This window comes from Vicugna pacos, chromosome 19, assembly GCF_048564905.1.
Source record: "Vicugna pacos chromosome 19, VicPac4, whole genome shotgun sequence".
Lineage (NCBI taxonomy): Eukaryota > Metazoa > Chordata > Mammalia > Artiodactyla > Camelidae > Vicugna > Vicugna pacos.
The window spans coordinates 45,766,616-45,791,075 of record NC_133005.1 but is presented as its reverse complement, the minus strand read 5'-3'; the positions used below and the strand labels follow the sequence as shown (position 1 = coordinate 45,791,075).

The following is a 24,460-nucleotide window of genomic DNA, read 5'->3' as shown; positions in this document are numbered from 1 at the left end:
GAAGTGAGGCTCTGCTGAGGACCCAGGTCCACCCAGGTGCTGGACCCCGAAGGGAGGAGACACTCGGGTCATGATGGGGGAGGGGTCACCTTGGGGGGTGGGGAGACGCCTGCCCGGGAGGACCTCAGCCAAGCAAGGGCTCACTCCGGGGGTTCCCATCTCGACACTGGGGCACAAACTCACAAAAGCCCACACGGAGGACAGGTAAGACTGCCAAACGTCGCAGATTTGTAGAAATAAAACACACGGGAAGGAACATAAGCTTTAAATATTAAAATATATTTACGTACAAACAACTGTCGCTGAGGACACCAGCAACAGGCGGTCCACACAAGTCCTGATGTCCTCGGGGCAGATTCACAAACGCTCATCGCATCATCAGGTGAAAAACAAATTCCATAAATAAATGTTCACGCCAGATATAGGTCCACGAATACATCCTTATGCAAGTGGTTCCCATCCCACAGCGGGGCCAGGTGGCGCCGAGGACAGGCGGTGACAGCAGGTTTTGAACAACATATCAAGGAGAAGGGTCCATGGGGATGGCACCCCCGGGGACAGCCTCACACCCGCCACCTCTTCATCAGGAGACACACAGGAAGTCAGGGCCAGGCGGCTGCAAGGTGCAGGGGCCCCGCCCAGAAGCACCACTGGCCACGCAGCATCTTGACGGCGGTAGGGGGGCGGGGGGCAGGGGTCTGCACCTCCCGTCAGGGGGTCCCAGAAGTGCCAGCTTCACCAGTGAAAACAGCGCACAAGCCCTGGGCCGTCAAAGACCACGCTGAGCGCGTCTCGGCTCCTCTGGAGAGGAGAGGACTTGCACACCGCCGGGCGGCTGCCGCTCCGAGCCGTCGGTTGCCGCTCGGGGAGCCTCAGCAAGCCCGCACGTGGTTCTGCGCTTTCTGTAGCTCCTGCTGGGTTAGGTGGGAACTGCACGCAGCGCTTTGGAAGCACGGCTGTTAATGTGCCCCAGGGGTCCTGAGGCCCCAGAGGACACGTCAGGCTAAGTCCATGGGAAAGAGCGGGGTGTGGATGGGGCGGAAGGGAGGGCACAGCTGTGGGCCTTGCTCTTTCGGATCTGAGAGCCCAGCCCCCGCTCCCCCCACTGAGCTCCAAGGGGCTGGGGCAGGGCGGTCCTTCCTATGCATCTCCAGCTTTCTCCTTGGTGCCTTTCAGGCTCAGACGCGGGACGGTCGGCTCAGTTCCCCCTTCCCCGATCCAGTGGCAGATTCTCACAGGGTCCTCAGCGCTGGGGGTCAATCGGTGAGGGGTCACCCCTCCTGGAGAGAACTTAGACGGTGTTCCCGGGAAGCGCCGTGAGGCTGGCGGGCCCCTGGGCGGGCGGGGGGCTGTCAGACGTCACTCTGGAGCTGGAGGGTGGAGGGGGCCTCCTGAAGGTCCAGGGGGTTGTCGGAGGCCAAGGACTGGCTGGGCAGAGACGCTTCCAGGCCGTCAGAAGGCCCCGATGGGGGCTTGTACAGGAGGCAGGCGGCAGCGAAGAAGAGGAAGCCCAGGACCTGGGGAGAGAGGAGCCGCCGGAGCCCCTGAGCTACCCCCAGCGCCGGCACGGAGGCACTCCGGGGGCAGCCGCGTGCCGGTGGAGGCAGAGTTGGGGGGCGCTTCTCAAAGCCCAGGAGCTCCAGGCATGGCCGGGGACCAGGGGAGGGAGAGGCCGGGAGCAGAGACCCCTTGGAGCGCCCTGGGGAGTGGACGTGGGCCTCCAGCATGAGGCAGAGCGACCCTCAGTTGTTCGGGGCGTGTGGCCCTTTGTTACGGCCGTCCCAGAAGCCCAAGTCAGAGCTGGTCGGCACTGGAGGTTACCCGACCTACAGCCACCACACTGACCCCTGGGTAACAGGAGCCACGAGAGGCCTGTAAAACGCCAGCGTGGGGGCGCGTGGTGGCCTCCGATGTCCGGGTCTATGGTTGATGCCTAAGCGCCAGGCTTTACCGGGACCCCCACGGTGTTTCCTGGCACCCCCCTGGCTGTTGGGCCTGAAGCCGTAGGAACAAGAGGCCCTTAGCACTTTGTGGCCTGTGACCCGTCTGCCGCCAGCTGATTGTGGGAGCCAGTCCCGAGGGGTTGCTCTCTGGGCGCACAGCCGCCGGGTGCTGGCCTGCTGCTCTGGCCGAGGGACCGGGCGACACAGGGAAAAGTCATGTGAGGGCCAGCTCCCTGAGCACGTGGCGCGTCTCTTCAAACTGACCCCTCAGTCTTGCCCAGAGCCTCACAAATCCCTTCTCGCCCGTGGCTACTTTTAAGCTAATCTTCGGGGAAATAAGCCCAAGGGTTGCTGAGGCCCTTGTTGTTGAGGCCCTTCCCGAAAAGGCTCAAGGAAAGCCGCTCTGCCAGTGGAGTATTCCTGAGTCCGCCCTCTGCGCAAAGAGGAACACCAGACTCTCTCACACACTGGCCCTAGGGCTTCATTTTATTTGGAAAGTTTGGTGCCTTTTAGTCCAAGGGGGGGAATTCGAAATGTAAATACTGTGTTTCTCCTCAGATAGCATATGCCAAGAGACACAGCAGAATTTTCTCTCAATGGCTTGAGCAGAGGGTGGGGCTAAGCATTGGGCCGTAACTAAGGACAGACAAGCTCTGCTGCTTGTGGACCAACCAGCTGGCCTGGCCCGGAGGGAGAGGCCCCCAGAAGCATCTCTCACAGGGAGGGGCGGTTCGTATTTCTCCAGTGACATATCTGACCAGAGCCCCAGGCTAACCAGCCAGCTGGGATGGTGAGGGCCCTGGAAGGCGGGGGGGGGGGGGGGGGGGGAGCCGCTGCTGGGACCTGGGGCCTGGGGCCTGGCGAGTGAGCCCCTGTGACCCGGGGCCTCCTGTCCCACCGTTCCCTCCACTGGCATCACATCATCAGGGTCCCAACAGTGACAGCACGAACCGGGGGAGGATCCCGCTCCTGGAAGCCGGGCTGCAGGAGCGACGCCTAAGGCCCAGGGCTCCAGGGGGCGTGAGCTGTTGGGAGGCCCCAGGGGAATGGCCGCCCTCCGAGCTGGACCCCGGGACGTCCTCCAGCATGCGGGGAGGCGCCGCCCTGCTCACCTTGTATAGCAGCCCCAGGATGAGCATGTACCGGCTCATGGCCGAGTTCCGGTAGACAGAGCAGGAGCCCTGCTGGCCGCACTGGCCCTGCCAGAGCAGGCACGCCTTGTCGATCACCCAGCCGAAGGCGATGGGCCCCGGGATGCCCCCTGCAGAGAGAGGCACACTCAGTATGCGGGCGCGCCCGTGGCGGCCAGGGTGGGGTGGGCAGCGCCAGGACCCAGGCGGCACAGGCTGTCAGGACGGCGGCATCGGCACGGGCGTGCTCAGGGAGCGCTGAGCGGACTTGGATGTCCTTTCTCGGGAGACTTGCCCCCACGCCTGTGGAGTCCCCCCATCTCGGACTCTGATGGAGCCTTCGTGTCCACGAGGAAAGGCTGCCCTCTGGGCAAATAAGCCACCATGGGTCCCTCTAGTGGACTGTTCGGGGATGGCACCCTTCCCTGAGGGGGCGTGGCCCCCGCCGGGCTGCACACCGGCTTGGTGAGGAGACCCCTGGCACACGCCCGTCACGGCTCGACGGCGTGTGGCTCCCTCACACGGCACAGTACCTAGAGTTCTAACCACAATCCACTGGATTCCCAGCGCAAAGGACCTCTGCCAGTCAGGGACGCATCTGCAACGGGAAGCCAAGGCGTCAGCGTGGGGGAAGCGGGCTGCTCGCCAGGCCACACCCCCGCGCCAGCGGCCCAGTCCTGGCCCAGCCCGGCCGCGTCACCGCCTCCCCCGGTGGCAAGCACCTCATAGAGGCAGTCAGCTCTTTCCTGCCACAGCTTTCGGGGCCGGGCACGTGCCCCGCAGGGGTCTGGAGGGCGCCACTGCAGCTGCACAGGGGAGGCTCTGGACCAGAGAGAACCCGGCCCCAGGCTTACCGTAAAGTCGCGGTTAGCGCAGGAATGCTGCTGAGGAATGTAAAGGTAATTACAACGAATGTGAAACCCAGAAGGAGGGGCTTTCTTTGACAAGTTGAAGTGCATTTCCCTGCAGTAGCATGGCCAAAACCAGAGGAAAAATTCTGAGGGACACAGCTACAGTCTCGGTACACCTGGGGACCGCAACAACAACGCTGATTACAGGAGGAAGGGCCGGGCCCCCCGGGTGCAGGCGCGGACAACACGGGCAGCGGCCGCGCTCACCTTCTGGCCGCCCGGGCCGGGCACGGCCGCCTCCGGGCAGCCCGCGTGGCAGGGCGAGAAGTACATGAGGCCATTGGAGCCGCACACGGGGTGGTAGTGTTCGGGCCAGCAGCCGCAGGCGGCATTGCAGGTGGCCGTCAGCTCCAGGCGGCCGTCGGGCAGGAGGCTGCAGGTCGGAGATGAGACGCTGGTGGGCGGAGGCTGGTGCCAGGCGGGCACCCCATCTCAAGGGCAGCCTCGGGTCTGGTGTCCTCCGGCCCACGACGGCGGGTTTGCATATGTGCTGGGTTTGCTCCCCCCACCCCGAGGACCAGGGCTTCCTACATGGCCCTCTGCTCGTAGTCTCTGCAGGCTCTCAGAGCGGAGCAAACCCAGCCTGAACCACCCTCCAGCTGCGCGCAGCGCGCTTCCCTGCCTGGCTCGTTTCTGGAAGGCAGCGCATTCCAGGGCTCGAAAGCGCACGAGCCCCAGGTACAAAGCCCCGGGCAGCACCCCTTGCCTCCCCGCCCAGGCTGCTGCTCATCTGCACTGATCGTTGTCCACACACATGTCAGCGATCACACTCTCTCTCCCTCCTCTCACTCAGATCGAGCACGCTGTGCACACTGTTCCGCTCAGCGATCTCTCGAAGCTGCCTGAGGACCAGCCCCCTCACCCTCTCCATGGTGCACAGGGCCTGCCACTCCCCACCGGCTGTCCGGCTGTCTCCACAGTGGTGTGGCGGCTTCCTTGCCCTCTGCCCTCACGCTGCCGCCTCCACAAGGAATCCCTGGGAGGCAGCCGTAGGCCCCAGGCCAGGTGGCCTGCGTCTAGCTCAGATTTCCCAAATCACACCCAACGGGTGCCTCCTCTCAGTCCCCAACACAGCAGCACACGGGCCGATCCGGGCCACCATCCACCACCACGTGGAGAGAGGAGCTGGGGCTGCTGCTGTCTGTGTACGGGCAGAGGACTGAGGCTCAGGTGAGGTGTGTGAGCGGCCGGCCGTTGTCCTACGGACACCCCGCCAAGGGCGTCCTCCCGTTGCTATGACCGTCTCCAAACACTGACTGCACCCCAAGTGCCAGACCCCGTCTCCCCACCCCAGGGACCACAGGTGCCCCAACAGGTGTGTAGCGGTCTCTCCACCTGGACGCCGCCTGGCCCTCACCTCCCGTTGTAGTTGGCGGTCACGCCGGCCGTGGGCACGTTGGGGCAGTGCACGAGGAAGACGAGGACGGCCAGCAGGCTGGTCAGGGTGCAGAGCAGGCAGGACTTGATGATGCCCGAGCCACGGAGCTTGAGCTTGTTCACAAGGAAGCCGCCCAGGAGGGTGCCTCCACCACCCGCAGGCACCACCAGGTACCCTGCGGAGAGGGAGGGGCTCAGTGGTGTCCTGGGGAGCCGTGGGGCTGGGGCACTCAACCCACCGGGTCTCTTTTCCGCTTTACCGAAGGGGAAACAGAGGCCACAGCCATCGGTCCCCGTCCACGTGGCAGTGCTGGGTTCCCCACTCAGTTCCCCCGACCCTGACCCGTGCTCTCAGAGCACAGGGCAGGGCACTGGGGGAGCCTTGGCCCTGGGCCTGGGGAGGCCACCTGGCCAGCTGCTCAGAGGCCATGGACAGGATAGGGAAGAGGAGCCGTCATTGGCCCCTGCCAACCTGTTGGGAAGGCCCCAGGACAATCGTGGTCCCTGGGCCCACCGTGGCCTCTACGGAGTGCGACCATAAGGAGACATGTGGAGAAGCCGGTGGCCACTGCCCTTTGGTAGAAAGTCGGGATTCATTGGTGTGTGGCTCCTAGGCCATCCTGGGGAGGGGGTACAGATGGGGGGCTCTTGCAGGAGTGGAGCAGACCTCAAAGTCCCCGGGCTCAGTGACCCTGTTGCCCCAGATGGAGACCAGCTCTAGGAGTGGAGAAGGGGGGACCCCAGAGAACGTGGCTGTTCCAGGGCGCATGCTGGTTGCTGTGGGGATGGGGGCAGCTCCCGCGGGGGCACTCAGCTGAGAGGCCAGGCCAGGAGGGCTGTCTGGGGACATTTATTAGAGCGAGGTGGGGTTCCCTATCCTGACGCCCTCCTCCCGAGCAGGGAGTGGAGCCCTGTGGGGAGGGGATGGCCAGGGTTGACCCTGTGCTGCTCAGTTGCCCCATCTTGCACCGGTAGCCCCGGCCCTCATGTCCAAGATCGTCCCCCGACACCTCCTGCACAACGAGGCCGTGGCCGCCCCCACAGCAAGGGGCTACCCTGTGACCAGGGGCCGAAAGAGGGCGTTTGAGGAGGACCCTTGCTCTCTTGGTAGGACAAGCCTGCCTCTGGCCGCAGAGCGCCTCCGGCCAGGCAGGTCCCAGGCTCCAGCCCTAGGAAGACTCCAGGACACTGGCCACCGGGCTCACGGGGACAGCCAGGTCCAAGGGAGCCCAGGGGAATCGGCCACCCAAACCCTTTCTGCCACGAGCCAGGGAAGACGAAGGCCAAGACCCCAGGTGGCGAGGTGGGGGTGGAGAGAGCCGGTCAGCACGCTGTGACCAGCGCTTCCCAAACTGCCCTCGGGAAGGACCGCTCTGCCCGTCCGGGGGCGGCCTTTGTAAGTGGGAACAGAGCTGTTGTGCAGGAGCCCAGGACCCTGCTCTGGGGCCCCTGCCTGGGCTGGACCACAGGCCAGGACGTGCGCCCCATGTGAGCAGCACTGCCTGGGACTTCCTAGAAGAGCCTTTGCGAACTGGGGAAGAAGCAGAGGCCCTGCCAAGATTCAGGGGTGTTCTCACCAAACAAGCTGGCAGCTTCTGAGGCGCTCAGGCTGAACTGGGACTCCAGGAACTTGGGGCCAAATGTGGACATGCCAGCAATGAGCGTGGCCTCGGTGGCCCCGGCCAGGCAGAGCAGGATGAACGTGGGGTTCTTCAGGAGGAGCCAGATGGAGCTGGATGGGGGAGGGGGGACGAAAACCAGAGAGAAGACAGAGGTTCAGGGTGGGCCAGAGCCATGGCCCACCCCACCTGAGCACGAGGAGCCCTGGTTCTAAGAGGGGAGGGGAGTGGGGAGCAGGCAAGCGGCGGGGCCCCTCACACTTGCTCCTGGGCTGTGGTAGGCGGCGAGCTGGCGCCAGGATCTAGAGCCCACGCTGTTGTGAAAGCCGCTGTCACAGAGCTCTGGCTCCCACGAGGGGTGAGACCCCTGGTGACTATGACACTGTTGAGTCACCCCGGGGGCAGCTGTGAGGACCAGCAGAGGGGCCTGAGCCAGGAGGGAGCTGAGGGGAGGTGGCTGTCACCAAACTGAGGACTGGTGGCCCCCCAGGAAAGGGGATCTGGGCCTGGAGGGGTGGGGCTCCTTTTCAATCAGCAGCTGGCCAGTGGGACAGGAGATTCTGACCAAGAGGCCCCTCCAAGGAGCCCCCAGGGGGCTGGCTGGCTTCCCAGCTTCTCTTGGTGTGCACTTGTGGGGCTCGGCCAGTGGGGTGAAGTCAGGAGCCTGAGAAAGGGTCTTGCCATTAGCCCCTAGGACCTGGCCTGTGAGTTCCCCAGTGAACCAGCCTGGACACCCTTCTGAGGACACGGCCCTGCGGGGGACTGGGCCCCTCATGGGCTCTCCGTCAGGTCAGGGGGCGGGGTGTGCTCACTTTAGGTCACAGCTGAGTCTGTAGGACCCAGGAGCACTGGGCGTGGCTGAGACCGGGAGGTGCCCGCAACCCCCCAGCTCGCTGCCCCCCTGCGCAGGTCCTGCACAGTCCACCTGTGGGAGGAGCACAAAGGCTGCAAGGGCCACGCGCTCTGGGTGAACGGGGTCCTGCATCCTGTCGGGGCTGGAGGCCTGAGCAGCGGCGATGCCTGAGTTCTCAGTGTGAACGGGTCAGACACTGAGCGACTCGTAAAATGTCAAGGGTAGCACAAAACAAAACAAAGCTCCTCACTGGGCAGTGAAGGTGCCGGGCTTAGAACAGGAAGTGGGCAGAGACCCCAGCCACAGGGGTCTGGGAACAGAGAGGCTCGGTGTCCCCAGGCAGCCATCCGCCGGTGCACACAGCTAGACGTGACACCTGCCTTTCCCGGGCCTGGCCCCTCAGCCCTGGACGGCAGGTCCAGGACTCGTGAGTGATGTGGGCGGTGTGCAGCTTCCTCCGGGGTCCTGGCGGCATGGGCTCCCTCTCCGGCACCGTGAGAAAGGGCACCAGTAACAAGGGACTGTGGTCTGACCGCTGTCCCAGGGGCTCTGACAAGTGCTGCCTTTGTTCATTCTCTGTGTCTGCAGCTAAGGCCTCATGAGCCTCCCACCCGGGGAACCAGCTCCCACGACCCCCTAGTCCTCCTCCACCAGGAGGGACCTTCCCACCCTGTCCACAGGCCGGCGTGGACACCTCCCCGCACTTGTCAAAGCAGCTCAGACAGCTTGACACGCAAAAGCTCTTTGTTTCGAGGACACAGGCCAACGGTAAATTGGATTCTGCAAGTAGGAACATGCAGTGTAGCCACAATTAGCCTTTGTGCCCCGGGGAGGGGGGCGCTGATGCTAGGAGAGCTGCCCCGCCCCCACCCGCTTCCCAGGGTGACCTCAGAGCAGCCTCGCTCCCTGTCCTGACCAAATGGGGACTCGATTCCTTCAAAACTGACTTTTGAACTTGAGGACTGAAAAGGCTTCTCTCTGGTCAATGGCCTGTGTCCCACATCCGTGGAGCGAAGAGGACACAGAGGAAATGCCGTGCCACGTGGCTGCTGCGGCCGGGCGGGCTCTCAGTCCTGCGCTGTGTGTGTCGCGTGGATGCCTGCCCAGCCCTGCCCAGCCCTGCCCAGGCTTCGGGGACGCCGGCCAGGTGCGGAGGGAGTTGACTCTCCCCGGAAGTACGCAAACTTCCTACTTTCTTAACCCCAGCCTGCAGGTTGCTCAGCTGAAACTCACGTGTTGAATTTGCTCAGAGAATTAATCATGACCTTGACAGACGGCCCATATTCTGGGATTTTTTATCACTAGCAACTGGTTTGGGCATAAACATCCTTATCTTGGACCTTTGTCCTGGGTCCACTGGGGACCAGGCTGTTGACGCCCTCGGTGCCAGTGCTGCTCAGATGGGACAAGAGGCCCTGCCCCGGCTGGAGCAGCTCCCCTGCGGGTGTCCAGAGACCGGGCGAGCCTGCCCCTGCACCGATGGCCTCGCACCCCAGCCAGCGTGGCCTGGGCCAGCTCCGCCAGCCTTGAGGGAAGGCTCCTGAGTGGGTGGCTCTTCAGGGTGGTCTAGCCAGGCAGCAGGCAGCCCAGGGGCTAACCTGACCGCAGGCCGCCCTTCCCGTGTTGAAGACAGCCCACAGGCTCGTTCCCTCCTCTAACGGCCCACTGCCCTCGTGGCCACAGACGGGCTCAGGAAGTGGAGGGCGGTGGGCGCTCAGTGAGGCCGAGGACTCGGGAGGCCCCTGCCAAGAGCGGCGCTGGCCGCCAGGAGCCCCAGGTGCCACACTGTGCCTCTGAGGCCCCGGGAGCCCAGGGCTCTGTGTGTCCTGATGGTGCGTGAAGACGGCAAAGTAAGACCAGGCCACACACAAGACAAACAAGGTGTTGCTGCCCTAGGAGGCGGGGCGGGGGGCCGGGGGCCCCTCTTTGGAATGAACCGGCCGGAGGACGTGGTGCAGGGGCCACTCCCGGGGAACAATCTGGGGTCAGTCACCTCCCTGGGGGTCCAGGACCCACTGGCTGTGGGGCCACTAGCCCGAGCTGCAGGGGCTTGCTCTGTGACCAGGTGGCTCCAGGTGCAGCCCCCGAGCCTGCCGTGCGGGGCAGGTGCTACAGGGCTGAGGCCCTGGCCCTTCCGTCAGAACCAGCTCTCAGCGGCTCCAAGCCGGGAGGCTCTGTCTGATGCTCCTTACTCTCCCCACCCAAGTTTTGGTGCCAAGACCCGAAGATTGTTGGGTCATGAGGAGGTTTAGGGGCTGTGACCCCACGAGGCCCTGGAGGGTCACAGGGACTCTCCTAACTCGGGGTTCAGACCCAGCACACGTGGGAGCCCCAGAGAGTCTTCAAATCACACGGGCGCAGATGAGAGGGCCCCACCAGGTCCTTACAGAGGCAGGTCTCTGATGGTTTTCCCGAAGTCAGGGTTGCTAGTCGCCTTGTGGCCACTCTCCTTCACCTGGTGTGTTTCAGATGCTCTCATGACCACGTAGCGCTGGGAGCCTGGGAGGACACGGACGTCAGTGAGGGGCAGGGGCCAAAGCCCCCTGCTGGGCGTGGCACCAGCCAGCGAGGGGCTGGCAAGGATGGGGAGGTGGGAGCGACCCTGACGGGCTCAACCTGGGACCAGAGGGAAATGGGAGGAACTGAAAGGGACCCCCACCCCCTCCCCCGAAACCAGCTTTCTCTGTGGGCCCCTGAGCAGGGAGAGGTTGCAGGGGTAGAGGTAGCCCGGGGGTCAGGTCACCCTGCAGGAAGGCAACGACCCCCGCCCAGAAGACGAAGACCCCGGACCCTCTGCTGGTGGAGGCGGATGGGGGAGGAGCCCGGAACAGAGTCCTGCCTTCCACACACCATGGGCGGGAGGCACCCACCTGGCAGCTGCCGCGGGTAACCGAGGATGGGGACGGCGGTGAGGAAGGCGGCAGCTCCGGCGCCCAGGAAGCCAACCCACCAGGCGCCAACCCACAGCGGGCTCTCGGTGGTGAGCTCTGTCCTGCGGGAGAGGCACTTGGGGGTCAGCGACTCACTCACAGCACCAGGACACACACACTGCGCACCCCTCCGCTTGCTGGTCAAGAAGAGGCAGAGCCCAGAGGCTCTGCTCAAGGTGCCTGCCCTGCCCTGTCTGGGAGTGGCGGGGCAGGGCACTGGCACAGCCGTGGAGGGGGATGCGCCCCGGTGACCAGAGGGCAGACTGCCGCACTCCCAGGTCCACCCTGTCCTCTGGGGCCCGAGAGGCTGCCCCCAGTGAGGTGAGGCCCCGGGGCGCTGGGGCCTTGAAGGGGCAGGCTTTCCCAGCAAGAGCAGGCGAGGAGTGCACCCCAAAGCAGAGCTGCAGCCCTGGCCTCACGAAGCTCAGGGGACAGAGGGCCCCTGCGACCCTGACCTGCACACTAACTCCCTTGGAGTCCCCTGGGTGATAGGGGGTCCTTTACTGTGATGCGGCCCTCTTGGCAGGCCCCTAGGGGGCTCAGAGGGGCCTGGCCACCAGAAAGGCCAGCCGTGTGCCTGGCGAGAAGCTTGGACTTCCCAGCCCCGCTTCCAGGGAGGCTGCTGACCGCTAACGGCCAGTAAGTCAGTTACTGAAGCCCAAGTGACACTGCCACAAACACAGGGTGACGGGGTTCGGAGAGCCTCCAGGGGAGCACGCGGAGGTCGGGGGGCGGAGCGCCTGGAGAGGGCGTGGGAGCTCCGGCCCCTTCCCATCCGCCCCCTCCGCCTGCTGCTCCTGAATTCTGTTCTGTCTCATAAGCTGGTGGTCGAGGGAGTCCTGTGCTCTCCTGGGTTCTGAGAGCCGTTCTTGCAAATTTCCGAACCCAAAGAGGGGTTGTGGGAACCTCTGATTTGCAGCCACGGTGGACGGAAGTGTGGGTCGCTGTGACCCACCACTGTGGCTGGCGTCTGAAGTGGGGGTGGTCTTGTGGGACTGCCCTTCACTTCGGGGGTCTGAGCGGACTCCAGGATTTCAGTGTCAGGTTGAGTTGAGCCGGTGTCCAGAGAGAATGGGGGAACTGCGTGGTGTGGCAAAACGTGACAGAAGAATCTCACATGGGAGACAGGAAAATCCTCTTCTGGTTCTGCAAAGGGCTTTAGAGCGGTCGTGGCCTGGTCTCACCGGCTGGGAGAGGACGTCCATCTACGCTGTCCCCTCCCCCAGGCCGCCCAGGGCCTCCCAGGTTCACCGGAGCGAGGCCACCAGGACCGCCCCCTGCTTGGGCCGCGGTCCCTCCATACGGACAGTGGGGCGTGTTCTCTACGGGGCGAGAAGTCTGCGCTAGAGCCCAGGGCGCTCACCGTTGGCCAATGTCAGTGTAAATGTTCAGCAGGGCTCCTCCAACCAGGTAGCCAGCCGCCGGGCCAAGGATGGCCGCGGTGTAGAAGATGCCTGGAAGGGAAGCGGAGTCGGTGAGAACCAGCTGCGCCCTGCGCCGCTGCCCGGGGGCTCACAGGCGTCTGACACGCAGCAGCCGCACCGGCCCACCTCAGAGAAGCCCCCGTACTCTGCGCCTCCACGCCTGCTCCCGGCACAGACCGTTCACGTCGGGGTTCTCCCTGGGCAGCCTCCGCTGCGTCTGACACCTGGCTGCTGCCAACCCTTCAAGCTGTCTTTAAAACACTTCCCTCAAAGCCACCGCAGGCATCATTTGGACTCTTCCCTCCTCGAAAGAGCAAAGCTCCAGAGAGCCTCGCTTTGCAGGTTGAGGCAGCACCGGGCAGCAGCACAGGCTCCCTGCGACCCCAGTGCCCCGAAGTCCCCAGGACGGCAACCACTGAGTGACTCAGGTGAGCGGAGATCAGGTGGACACGAGGAAGCAGGGGCCGCTGGCAAAGTCCGGCTGGGCTGGAGCGTCGGCCAAGGCTCCTGACCGGCCCTGAGTGCCTGCCTCGGGAGAGCTGCCCTCGCAGGAGGGGCTCGGGGAGTGGCCAGCACGCGGCTGGAAACTCAGAAATCGCACCCCGGATAAACATGAGGGTCTGGGGCGGCGTGAGGCTTGAGCCCAGCCCCTGCGGGTGGCGTGGCAGCGCCCAGCTCTGCAGCCCAGTCACCAGCCGACCCTGTGCCCAATTGCTCCCTGCACCCCGGACCCTGCAGGACGCTCCCAGGGATCACAACGGTCAGCACCCCCCCCGCCATCTGAGGCGTCCAGGTGATACGCAGACCAGTGCTCACCTGCCACCTCACCCAGGAGTGCCGGGGCCACATCTGGCCACATGTGGCCCACAGGGAAATGCATGTAAGGGGGCTTGGACGGAGCCAGACTCTGTGTAGGTGCCCTGCCAGTGTCACCGCCATCACACCCACCCACTCACCGAGGTAGACGGGCGAGTAGCTGGACTTGACGTTCTCGTCCAGGTAGGTGACTCCCAGCGTGTAGAGGGGCGTGGCGCCTATGCCGTGCAGGAACTGGCCCAGCATGAAGACCAGCCGGTAGTGGGACAGGCTGGAGGTGTGGTCCCTGCACGCCACGCTGCGGTTGGCCCCGCACGTCCCGACGGCCTCGTCCACCTCCGCCTCGTAGGGGCCTGTGGTGAAGTGGGGCAGCGCGAACACCAGCGAGCCGGCGCCCATGACCAGCACGCCCCAGCCCAGCCAGCGGGGCTTGTGACCGTTGCCCCCGAAGTAGCTGACGAAGGTGAGGCAGAGGCAGGCGGCCACGTCATAGGAGCTGGCGACGAGGCCGCTCTGGTAGCTGCGCAGGTCGTAGCGCCGCTCGATGGAGGTGATGACGGTGTTGATGAAGCCGTTGACCGTCATTCCCTGCAGGAAGGAGGCCGCGCACAGGAACAGCAGGAAGCCCCGGGGTGTGTTGAAGGCCTGCAGGCACGCGGGGGCGAAGGCCCGCCAGCCACACGCCTCGCCGGGCTGCCCCGCCGCCACGTAGTGCACCTCCTGGGCCGCCCGGGGCGCGCACTTCTCGGCCCGCGGCTGGCACAGCGGCTGGCTGCTGGAGTCCAGGGGGCTGTGGGCGGCAGGGCACAGGGCACCATGGCCCAAGGGCGAGCCGAGGGACGCCCGCCTGCTGGAAGGCAAGTGGTCACATCTGCCATTGGCGGCCGAGGGTGAGCCGGAAGAGACCAGCTTCGGCATCGAGACGAAGGGCTTGTCCCCCATTTCCACTGAGGGTGAGACCACGACGGCCACGCCTGGGATCCCAGCAGCCGGCTCGATCTGTGGGAGGAAGTCCTGTGAGCATTTCCACCTGGGCTCCAGCTGGCTGCCGACGGCTCTGCCTGCCTGGGGCCCAGCCTGCCAAGGTCGGGCTCCTGATCAGCCCCCTCCCTGAACCCAGAGCCGCATACTCAGGGCAGCCTGGCCTGGTCGGAGGGCAGAGCCTGCCTGAGCGAGGCCACACGCGGAGAGATGAGCAGGACCTGGCTGGACGCCGTGTGAGCCCCTGGACCACCCAACCTGCACTGTCCCCGCAGCCCATGAGCTGACAGCACCTGAGGGACCTCCCCAAGTGGGCAGCTCTCTGCCCTGGGCACCGGCCCAGCCTCGATTCTCCCTGAAACTCACAGCCTGCTGGCTTCTGGGCTCTTTAGCTTTAAAGGAAACCCATCCTAGTGCGGAGTGTGGAGGGTGTGGGGAATGGGTCCCTGGGGTTGCAGCAGTGTTGGTCGGCACGGGTGGAAGTGTTGGTCGGCGCTGGGCCTCACCCGTGGCGGGTCTTTGAAGATGCTAAAAGAGCCGCAGTCTGCAGCCCCATGGACAGGTTAACGAGAAGTCGCGCCAACACTCCAACTTCCCGCAGCCTCCCCGCCCAGCCTGTTCTGCTGCCCTGTCTGGGCCATCACTTCCCACTCCCGTCCCGTCGACCAAAGCAGCTGGGGCGGGCTGAGAAGCCACCATGTCCCGAGGCTCCCGGGGCTCCGATGTGTCCTCAGCACCCCTCACCTTTTAGAAAGGGCCGTGCCTTTTGCCAGGTAAACAGGTTCCATGGCTGCCTGGGAACCCAGGTGGCAACAAACACTCTGCACCTTGAGAGGAAGAACACGGGTTTTCCCACCAGAAATACACCAGTCGCTGTGATAGGAAACACCTGGTCTGGCTGGACCTACAGCCCCAGGCCCTCTATGAGGGCCTTCTGCAGACCTCCACACACTCCTCAGGTCACCTCTCGCTAAGGGCTGAGCTGTGCCCCCCACTCCCCGGGTTGGAAGCCCAAGCCCCAGCTCCACGGAATGTGAGGCACTCGGAGGCAGGGTCTCTGAAGAGGTGCCTAATGTGAAATGAGGTCACGAGGGCGGGCCTGAGTCCTTCAGGGAACCAGTAACAGAGCCCCGCTCTGCTGGGCCCTGCGCTGGGGACTCAAGGGGGAGAACGGTGGGCCCCTCACAAAGACATGTGCACATGACCCTGAGCATCACCTTTGGAAAAAGCGCCTTTGCAGATGTGATCAGTGATCTGAGATAAGGACATGCTGACTTGGGATGTGACCCAAGTCCCATGACCGTGTCCTTAGAAGAGAAGCCACGTGATGATGGAGGAGGAGACTGGGGTGATGTGGCCATAAGCCAAGGGTGCTTGGGGCCACCAGGGGCTGGGGGAGGCAGGAAGTACCCACCCCGGAGCCTCCAGGGGGAGGGCAGCCCTGCCGACACCCTGATTCCAGACTCTGGCCTCCAGAATTGGGGGGATAACGTTCTGTGGTTTTAAGCCCCCAGCTTGTGGCTTTCTGTGGGTTGAGCCTCAGAGGCTGGGGCTCCGGTCCTTCTGCCAGACCTCTGCCTGCTCCCCAGTCCTCTCGGCGCAGCCGTCTCGCTGAGGCGGCTGGCACTGTCTCCTGCGTTCACTTGAAGGTCACGCCCTCTTAGCTCCTTTCAGCCTCACTTGGGCGCCTCCCTGGGCTCCCCCGGGGCCAGGCCGTGGGCATGAATGCCACAGCAGGCTTCAAAGCATCCCACTTCCCGGCCCTGTCAGCTCCATCCTCATGCCGACATCACACCGACATCACGTGTGCCCAGGCCGTGTGGGTGCTGCAGGTGCCACAGCCCGTCTTACAGGCCAGGGAAGTGGGCCCAGCGGGGCAGCAGTCTCCCAGCCAGGGCCAGGGAGGCCGAGACCACACGGTCTGGCTTCAGAGTCAAGTGTGCAAGTCATGGCTGTCCTTGCCAACATTTTATTCAAAGAACCGTGGCCAGTTGTGTGGCATTTACACCCGGGGCCGACTGTTTACTTTGGAAACTGTACTGGCAGACTATCAGAGACCATATCTGGAGGCCAAGCCTGGACAGCAAAAATTCCACCCGGGCCCTCCCGGGGCCTGTGGCCACGCCCAGAGCTGTACTGCAGCGCCCCCGCCCCCGTGCACCCTGGCACGCCAGGCCCGGGAGCGAGGGAGGCAGAAGGAAGGTGCCCAGGGAGGAGCCGAGAGGAAGTGCCAAGGCTTCCCCGAGGAACAAGAAGCATTGCACCCGCACACACAGACCAGTGACTGAGGCAGCTGCCGCCCAGATGGCGCCCGCGCGCACATTTAATGCAGGCCGCGGGGAGCAGCGGAGGGCAAGGCGCCAAGCGTGGGCCTTGGGTCCGGAATGGCTCTGCCTCCCACCTGCCTGCAGCTCCGACGGACTCCTGACACAGAAGCATGGAGAAACATGGAAAAGGCTTAAGTTGGCCCGGGGGCCGCCCGGGTTGATGTGCACATACAAAAGCAGCAGGGATCCCGCTCCGGGGCTGAGGTCCACCCCTCAAAGGGAGGGCGCCCCAAACCAGGTCGCGTGGCAGTGGGGGCTCAGAGAGGCCGTCCAGTGGCCTGTTGGGGCGGAGGGTCAGCACCGGCTGGATTGTTATCGGCGGTGGGAGCCAGCCCAGGCAGCGAGCTGCACACCTGAGCACCTGCTCAGCCCGCCCCCAGCTCTGGGCTTAACTCCCCGGCGAGCCCCGAGCAGGAGAGATGCGGGGTCACGACAGGACGGGAAGGACCAGGTCCACGTCAGGGACCACAAGGCGGCCAGACCGCTGAGCTCCCGTGGTGCAGATGGCCGCGAAGAAACAGAGTCCTTCCTATTTGAAAATAAATCCCTCAAGACACGAACGCCTGGCGGTGGGCGGTCCCACAGCTCCACATCAGGGGCAGGTGCACGAGAACCGAGGGCTCTGCTCCCCGACAGAAACACAGGGAGCGCAGCCTGCAGTCACACACCCCACGTGCCGGTCGACTTGCAGACTGGTGACAGGTGGTCACAGCCCCCACAGGACAGGATGTAAACGGTGCGACTCGGGCCCGCCAGCCCTGCGTCCGCCTCCCTGGGTCCGTTGGGAGCGGTTCTGACGGCCAGGACACAACAGCCTGAGTATGGACCCAGCCCCAACCCTCCATCACCGCAGCGTGGGGGGCGGCGCCTGTCCAACCTCCTATACGCCCAGATTCTGCTCCACAGACTGTGTTCCCGGGGGAAGGCTGGAATTCTGTCTCTGGAGGGATTTTGCCCTCATCAGCGGCGTCTTGACTGGAAAGTGGAAGGCTGGGCCCTCCCGGTGACGCAGGCCCCGAGGTGCGAGGAAGGGTGAGCGGAAACACTTGCCACGTGGAGCCAGGGGTGCCTGGAACGTCCCCTCCGTCCACGGGCAGTGGCGAATCCTGGGTCTGGGGCTGTGGGACACTTGGCATCTCAACCACGAGGACCGTCCCATGTTCACGGGTCTTCAGGAGGAAGTTCTTGAGTTTGTATCAAGATCTTATGTGGCCGCATCTGGGCAACGTGTGCTGGTCGTGCACTGTTAGGAGACTGCTCCAGAAGTGAACGCACAGATGGTCATGTCGACGCCTGCCCCGGACTTAAAGGACAGCTTGCTGCGTGTGTGGCTCAAGGACTTCATCTCGAGGCAAAGGTTTGTGCAGAAACAGGCCCGCAGAAGAGCCCCTGACACCCGCGGAGGGCATTTCGGCCGCAGCGGCTGAGTCCGGCGACGCAGACACTGGGTGTGGGCTGGGCGGGCGCAGCCAGCCGCTCTGTTTGGGTCTCCTGGTCATCAGCTCCCTCCGGACGACGCTGCTGGGCCTGGGGCTGTAACCCTATCCTGGACCCACTTCTGAGGTGGCCAGAGCTGGCCTCCATGTGGCTCAGCTGGGAGAGGGTGACTTAATGGCTCACTTCCCTGTGGGTGGCCTGGCTCATGACAGCTGATCCCTGTTAAGGCTGGGCTGGCAGCCCTGTGTTCATCTGTCTCAGGCCCCCACCGCCAAGACACAGGTGACGGGGCTGGAGAGTCCAGCGGCAGCAGTACACAGAAGCCACCTGACTCCTCCGATGAGGATGAGGACAGGACCCCGCAGCTGGGCCAGGGGAGGGAGTCGGGCCTGTCCTTCCAGCTCCTCTTCTGGGGGCCCGGTGAGCCTGCCCCCATGGCCCACGGTTTCCCCCCACTTGGAAGTGGTTTTGGCAAGAAGGTGTATCTGCTTCCCACCTGCTCATGCGGCCTGATCCAAGGTGCGGGCTTCTCTCCTGGGGACCTGAATTCTCAGGCTTGGCTGATGGTGGAGGAGCCGGGTGACCTCAGCCAGATGGTGGAGGAAGGGTGTGTACAGGAGATGGGAGGTGGGGGACTGGGGAGCCCTGGGGTGGGAACCGCACTGCAGGAGGGACGGGCAGCTCCTGCCAGCATCCCAGGTCCAGTCCATAGGCATCCTCACCCGAAAGCCCCGTTGGCATCTATCTCCTGGCATCTCCTCCCTCCCTCCCTCTGCAGGGTCCACGGCCTCAGAACCCAGAGCAGCGTGATGGTGGAGTCTACCTGTCCATCTGGTGGGCCCCAGGGTGCCTGGACATTGGGCAAACTGCCAGGAGTGTGGACTTGATTAGCCTTTGGATTGGTAGACTCAGTGCCGGTGGGCCTCATCCAATCAGCTGAAGGGCTGAATAGCACCAAAGGCAGACCCATCCCCGAATTCCCTGCGGGACTGCCTTTGAACGTCAGCGTTTCCTGCCTCTAGACTCGAAACGAAGCATCGCTCTTCCTGGGTCTCAAGGCTGCTGGCTTTCAGACGCGAACCACAACTTCATCCTTGTTGGGTCTCCAGATGCAGGCAGGAAATCTCACAACTTCTAGCCTCCAGACTCACGTGTGCTGAGTTCTTAGATCAGCCTCTTCACAGAGCTGTCCATCCAGGGATCTCCTGTGGCTGGGTTTCCCCGAGAACCCTGCCCAATGCAGCAGGTCATCCAAGGCCAGCACCTGCTGGGCGAGGCCTGTGCTGGGCGGCGGGCTTGGGGACCCCCAGACTCCACCCCGTCCGCAAGGAGCTCCCTGCCCCCTACACGGAGGTTGTCATTTAAGAGCCAGCAGCAGACTGTCCTGACTGCACATCGGAACAGCGCAGGCGGCAGAGAGCCGAAGGCAAGAGACATGCCGCTCGGAGCAGGGCTTCAGAGCAGGGGCACCTGACAGGACACGCCAGCACCGCCGCTGAGCCCCTTCTGTGCATGACAGACCATGACATCCCCATCGAGGGCACCCCCACGTTACAGACACAACTTTCACCACCGACTTGGGCACGATCCCCGTGGTCTTCGAGGCGCACCAGCCCCGTGACCCCAAAGAGGAGGGCAGCAGGAAGGGGCTCCCTGCAGGGGGCGGAGGGGGGTGATGGCCCTTGGGCAGTGCCCTCCCTGCTGCTCCACTCTGACCTCGTTGGGGGACTTCGGAGGCCAGGAGCAGCTCTGATGAAGCCTAAGACGGCTTTCCTGGCCTGAGAAGCACAGACAAAATTCCCATCCTCCCGCCTGTCCCTGGCCAGATGGCAGCAGGAGGAGGGGTCCATGGGAGTCACCCCTACTGCCAGAGGCCCTCCCCGCCCCCTTGGGAGAGTCAGAGCCTGCGGGCTTAGGCAGGGTGATTAGCAGCAGGGATAATGTGTACCCTGGGGCCTCCGGCCAGCAGCTCTGCACCTGGGGCCTCAGCAGGGCGGGCCAGAGGGCTCGCGTGTGTGCGCACGTGTGCAAGCGTGTGCGTGCACTTCTGTGTGTGTCAAGCTATCTTAGCAGGAGATCATGGGTTTCTTCCAGCTCCCGAGGGGCCTGGCCCATCAGCTGAGCCTTGGGTGTCTGTGCAAAGAAATCCAGGGCTTTCCCCTCCCCCCTCCTCACATCCTCACAAGCCCCCCACTGCCGCTGCCCTGGGAGCCGTCAGGGGCCCCATGTGGATAGCTCACCACCACCACCTGCAAGAATCCAGACGTAGTTTCAACAAGGAACTGAAAGGATTTTAATATTCATACGCTTAGCACTGCCCACTTCTTAGACGCTGACACAGGTCCTGTGCATTTATTTGTCTCCTAGTTGAAGGCTGTCTGCCAAGGGTAGCAGGTGGGAGGCATGCAGGATTACAAAGAGTAGAGAGTAATATTTTAAGCCTCCGGTGGCGGCCCCTGGGCCTCCTGGGCCTGCTTCCTGAGAGGTAGTCCCAGCTCCAGCTCCAGCAAACGCCCCTGGGAGGCCTGAGGCTGGGGATGGAGCAGGTGGGGCCCTTCCTCACACTAGGGGTACTCCCAGGCTCGCTCCTGGCCCCACTGGGAACTTGGCAGCCAGGGGAGAACCCAGGTTTCATTTCTCCTTTCTCCTTAGGCTCCAGCCAGTAGACTCCCGCCTCGCTGACCTGATCGTGCTGAGGCCACCAGCCAATGACACAGCATTGTGCCATGTCCCACACCCTGATGGCAGCACCCCCCTCACTGGCTCAGGCACCGCCAGCCCCCTCGGCCCTTCCCTCCCTGCCTCCCAGTCCCCCGCCCCGCCCCTCCCCACATGGCCTCTGGGGCCTCCGAGTGAGTGAGTGAGTGAGTGAGTGAATGAGTGAGTGAAGGGGCTCTCACTTTTTGCAGATGAGGCTTAAAGCTATTTATAGAACAGGGACCTGGGAGGCAGGCCCCAGGGGGCCCGGCACACCCTAATTTGCATACTTGGTGACCACACACAGGTGAATGGGCGGGAAGCTGGCTGCTTTGCATGGAGGCCCACAATGAAGGATTGTCTGAGGAAGACCTGGAAAGACCTGGAAAGACCTGTCCCTCCCCTGGGAATGGGGAGTGTCCTGCTGTCTGCATGCTCCCGTTCCCACCCTGTCTCCACAGCTGAACCCAGGGTGTGGGAGGGCGGGGTGAGCAGACTGGCAGAGGCCCTCCCGGGGCTTGGGGGCACCGGGGAGTGGGTTCTGTCCACATGGTGGGCCTTCTCCAGGCGCAGGCTGGGCTCCGCCACTCCCAGGTGGCCTCTTAGGCCCATGGGTCCAAATACCAGGGCACAGCATGTGCCACGTGGTAGATCCCAGGGCAAAGGCAAGGGTCCGGAGCAAGCCCAGGTGGGGCAGGGGCACTGCTCTCAGCCCAGCCCAGCCCAAGCCCTCGGTACTCAGGGTGGAGGGGCCACCAGGACTTGCTGGATAAAAAAGCCATTGAGAAAAAACAGCCCCGTGGATTAGGGTGTTTATGGGGCGCCCAGCTGCATGGGATGAGAGAACCTGCTGGAAGCCCCCAGCCTGGGAGCCTGTGACACTCTACAGCAATAAGCTGACCCTCCTGGGCCTTGGTCAGCAGGCCCCGCCCAGTGCTGGCCTGCAGCCAGCCTCACCTGGCCACATGGTGAGTGTGCGCCTTTTGTGAAAGGCATGTGGTTTGTGAACGTGCCTCCCCACCCCCGGAAATGTGGTCCAAGAGGCTAATTCTGTGTCATGCTGGTGGAAAGAGGGCTGTGGCGTGGTCACCAAGGGGAACAGGGATGTGTGAGGACGGAGGGCTGAAGGCTGACTCAGGGCACCAGCGGAAAGAGTCCCCAGGACCAGCCTACGGCGGGAAAGGCCTGGGCCCAGCGTGCCAGCAGCCAGGCTGGCTTCCATTCCCCCTGCAGGACCTGGATCCAATGAGTAACTCTGCTCACCTGAGGCCTGAGCTGGTGCCTCCCTCCCACTCTTGGGTCGGAATCTTGGGGGGGCCTGTCTGATTACTTGTCATGATGAAGACGGGGGCCCTGCGCTGATGTCGACACCCACGCCCACCACAACCACGCCGAGGTCACATGTTCAGGAACAAAAGTGGCCCAGAGGTCCTGAGGCTTATTGTCTATGTCCCTCCAGAAGCGAACGACGGGCCCTTTGCCACGGCTGCCAACAGGAGGCTCCGGAGGGCGTCCCTGCCCACACTCCAGCTGGACAAAGCCACGGAGGAAGCGGAGCACAGCCCAGCGGAGTCCGCTGGGTCCCCCCGGGCCCAGGCTCTGTCCCGCTCCCTGCCTGTAGCACTCAGGGAGGCCTCGGGAAGCGAGGACTCGATCCAGGGCATGAGTGCGCGAAGCTATGAGCTTGTGCTGCCCTGGCAACAGGCTCACACTCAGAGACTCCTAGATTGAGGGTGTCAGGGAGATAACACTAAGCTCCCTAAGTCGCCTTGGACTTCACAGTGAGCAGAGGAACCTTCTCTGTTTGGAAGCCAGACCAGAGCCCACTGCAACTGTGGGTTTGTCCATCAAGGCCCCGCCAGAGGCCCAGGGAGAGCCAGGCTCTCCCAGCGGGGTCACTCAGAATCCAGCTAACAGGACAGAGCACCATCCCCAAGACCGCCAACCACACGGCCCTCCTCCTGCCTGACCTCCAGACACCCGGCCACCTCACCACGGTGGCAGGGAGGCACTGGGTTGGGACCTGCCCAGCACCTGCCAGGGGTGGGGGGTACATACCCAGGGAACCATGGATTAGATCATAGCCCCCCAAAAGGGAAGCAACCTGCGAAGGATTTCCAAGTAGTGTCTGCCAGCCCTGCTCAGCAGGTCCTGATGCAGGGCAGTCAGCGACATGGGGGTCTGACCGAGAGGCCTCTCCCTCCGTCCCTCCACAGCAGGGAGAAAGGCTGGGCTGAGCAGACCCAGAGTCATCCTGCCTGCATCCCACAGGCACGGACTACCCCAGACAAATGCTTTTGTCCTCTTAGGTGCAGCCACCTTTGAGGACCTGTTCTGTCAGACCTGGCTCTCCCGGGTTTCCTTCTTCCCCAGGAACAGAGCTATAAGGTGTCTGGAATCACACAAACCTGGATTCAGATCTCTCCACCACGTGCTGCCTGTGTGACCTTGGACATGCACTTCACCGTGCAGAGCCTCGGTTTACTAATCTGTGGAATGGGAGCGATAGTAGCTCCTTCGTGGGTTGTGGCAAGGATTCAGTGAGATAAGGCTCAAAGCCCACAGCGAGGGCAGGCACATTCTAAGTGTGCAATAAAGACACATGTTTCATTAGTGTTACTTCTGGTGTTGGATTTATCTGCAAACCCGGCTAAAACCGGGTGTTCCCTCTCCTCTGAAGTCCACTTGCCCCAAGCTGCTCAGAGAAAACCTCACAGCACCACCAGGCTCACAGTTCACTGAGCCCCACCGGCTCTCCAGATCTGGCTTCTGATTAGACAGAGGAAACCCAAGTCCCCCAAAGCAAGCAAGGAATGGCCTCTGGGAAGCTGGTTCCTTCACTGTGGAAAACTCCTGAAGTTCCTAGGGGCTCCGGACAGACATAGGCCCATTACCAAGGCTGACCTTGGCAGAGGGAGTCCCTAGCCCTCTACGTGGGGTTGCAGTGCCTGGGGGACAGGACCAGCCAGCCTCTCATCCTTGCGGTGCTGAGCCCACTGCCCGGTGGGCTTCTCCCATTAGGTTCCCACACTCCCAAGGCTTGCTCTGCAGGGTTGGAAATCTCAGCGTCCATCTGCCTCAGGTTTCCACGTCTTGGGCCGAGTGTGCCCACTAGGTGCCTCATTTCCACCCTGCCTCGCCCTCGGCCTGCATCCCGGGGCACCAGATACCCCAGCCACCGCTCTGCACTGCGCACGTGGGGACCTTGCGTGGAGGGGCCGGGACAGCGGAGCGACTGGCGACGCAGAGGCTGGGACCAGTCCCTCGCGCCCACACTGTAGCCGCGCGGCTGGGACTACTCCGCCTGGCTCTCCTCCCCGAGGTGTCTGGAGCGCGATTGGCGCGAACAAAGCCCGCCGTCCGCAAGAAACTTCTATGCATGACCATTTCCTCCTTGACTCAGCAGCAGTGGCATCCGCCACAAGTGGGGCGCCCGCCGCAACCCTGCAGCTCCGAGAACCGCATCTGTCCCCGGCCGACCCGCGTGGCCTGCGCGGGCCTGCGCACCCGGCACCTGCTCCGGCCGCCAGCCCTGGCCGCTCCCTTCCTCCGCGTCCGAGCCTCTACCACCGCTCATCCCCTTCCCCTCCATCCTCCTCCTCAGAGGCTCCTGGCCCGGGGGGAGCCGCAGAGAGAGGGGGTGCATTTTGCAGCAAATTCCCCGGAGGCAGGCTGGGTCCGGCTCCTCCGGCCGCGGAGGGGTTCGGGGCCCACTGCTGGTGCCCAAAGTCCTGCCCCTCCCGGCGCCACCCCGATCCCGCTGGCCCCTGCTCAGCGTCTGCGGGCACCTGTCGCGCTCCTAACGTCAGCAGGTCGGGGCCCGGCGCACCCGCGCAGCGCGCCCACGGGGGCGCCCTGACCCTCCCCGGCCCGCGCAGTCCGGGGTACTCACCGTCCCGAGGGTCCGGCCGCCGCGCCGCGAGCCACACTGTCTGCCGCTCGCCGCCCTCTCCCGCTTCATTCATCCCCTCCCGGGCCCGCCCCCCACGCCGGGAGGCGGCCGCCCGGCCTCGCC

The 24,460-nt window shown here is 63.9% G+C and overlaps 1 protein-coding gene across 2 annotated transcripts; it reads right to left on the bottom strand.

Annotated features, from left to right (window-relative positions):
• Positions 1 to 258: 258 nt before the first annotated feature.
• SLCO4A1 (solute carrier organic anion transporter family member 4A1) lies at positions 259 to 24,460 on the bottom strand. Of its 2 annotated transcripts, XM_072943611.1 has the most exons (13): positions 24,338 to 24,372; positions 14,729 to 14,811; positions 13,144 to 14,002; positions 12,127 to 12,217; positions 10,704 to 10,825; positions 10,221 to 10,332; positions 6,939 to 7,093; positions 5,342 to 5,537; positions 4,192 to 4,357; positions 3,928 to 4,100; positions 3,607 to 3,671; positions 3,056 to 3,204; positions 259 to 1,517 (listed from the first exon to the last, which is right to left on the bottom strand). In XM_072943611.1, exons 3-13 carry the CDS (start codon positions 13,943 to 13,945, stop codon positions 1,353 to 1,355), a joined length of 2,196 nt encoding a protein of 731 aa, XP_072799712.1. In that variant the 5' UTR covers positions 13,946 to 14,002; positions 14,729 to 14,811; positions 24,338 to 24,372; the 3' UTR covers positions 259 to 1,352. The 2 variants fall into 2 exon arrangements, with proteins under 2 accessions (XP_072799712.1, XP_072799710.1); XM_072943609.1 differs by lacking the exon at positions 14,729 to 14,811 and having other exon boundaries at positions 24,338 to 24,460.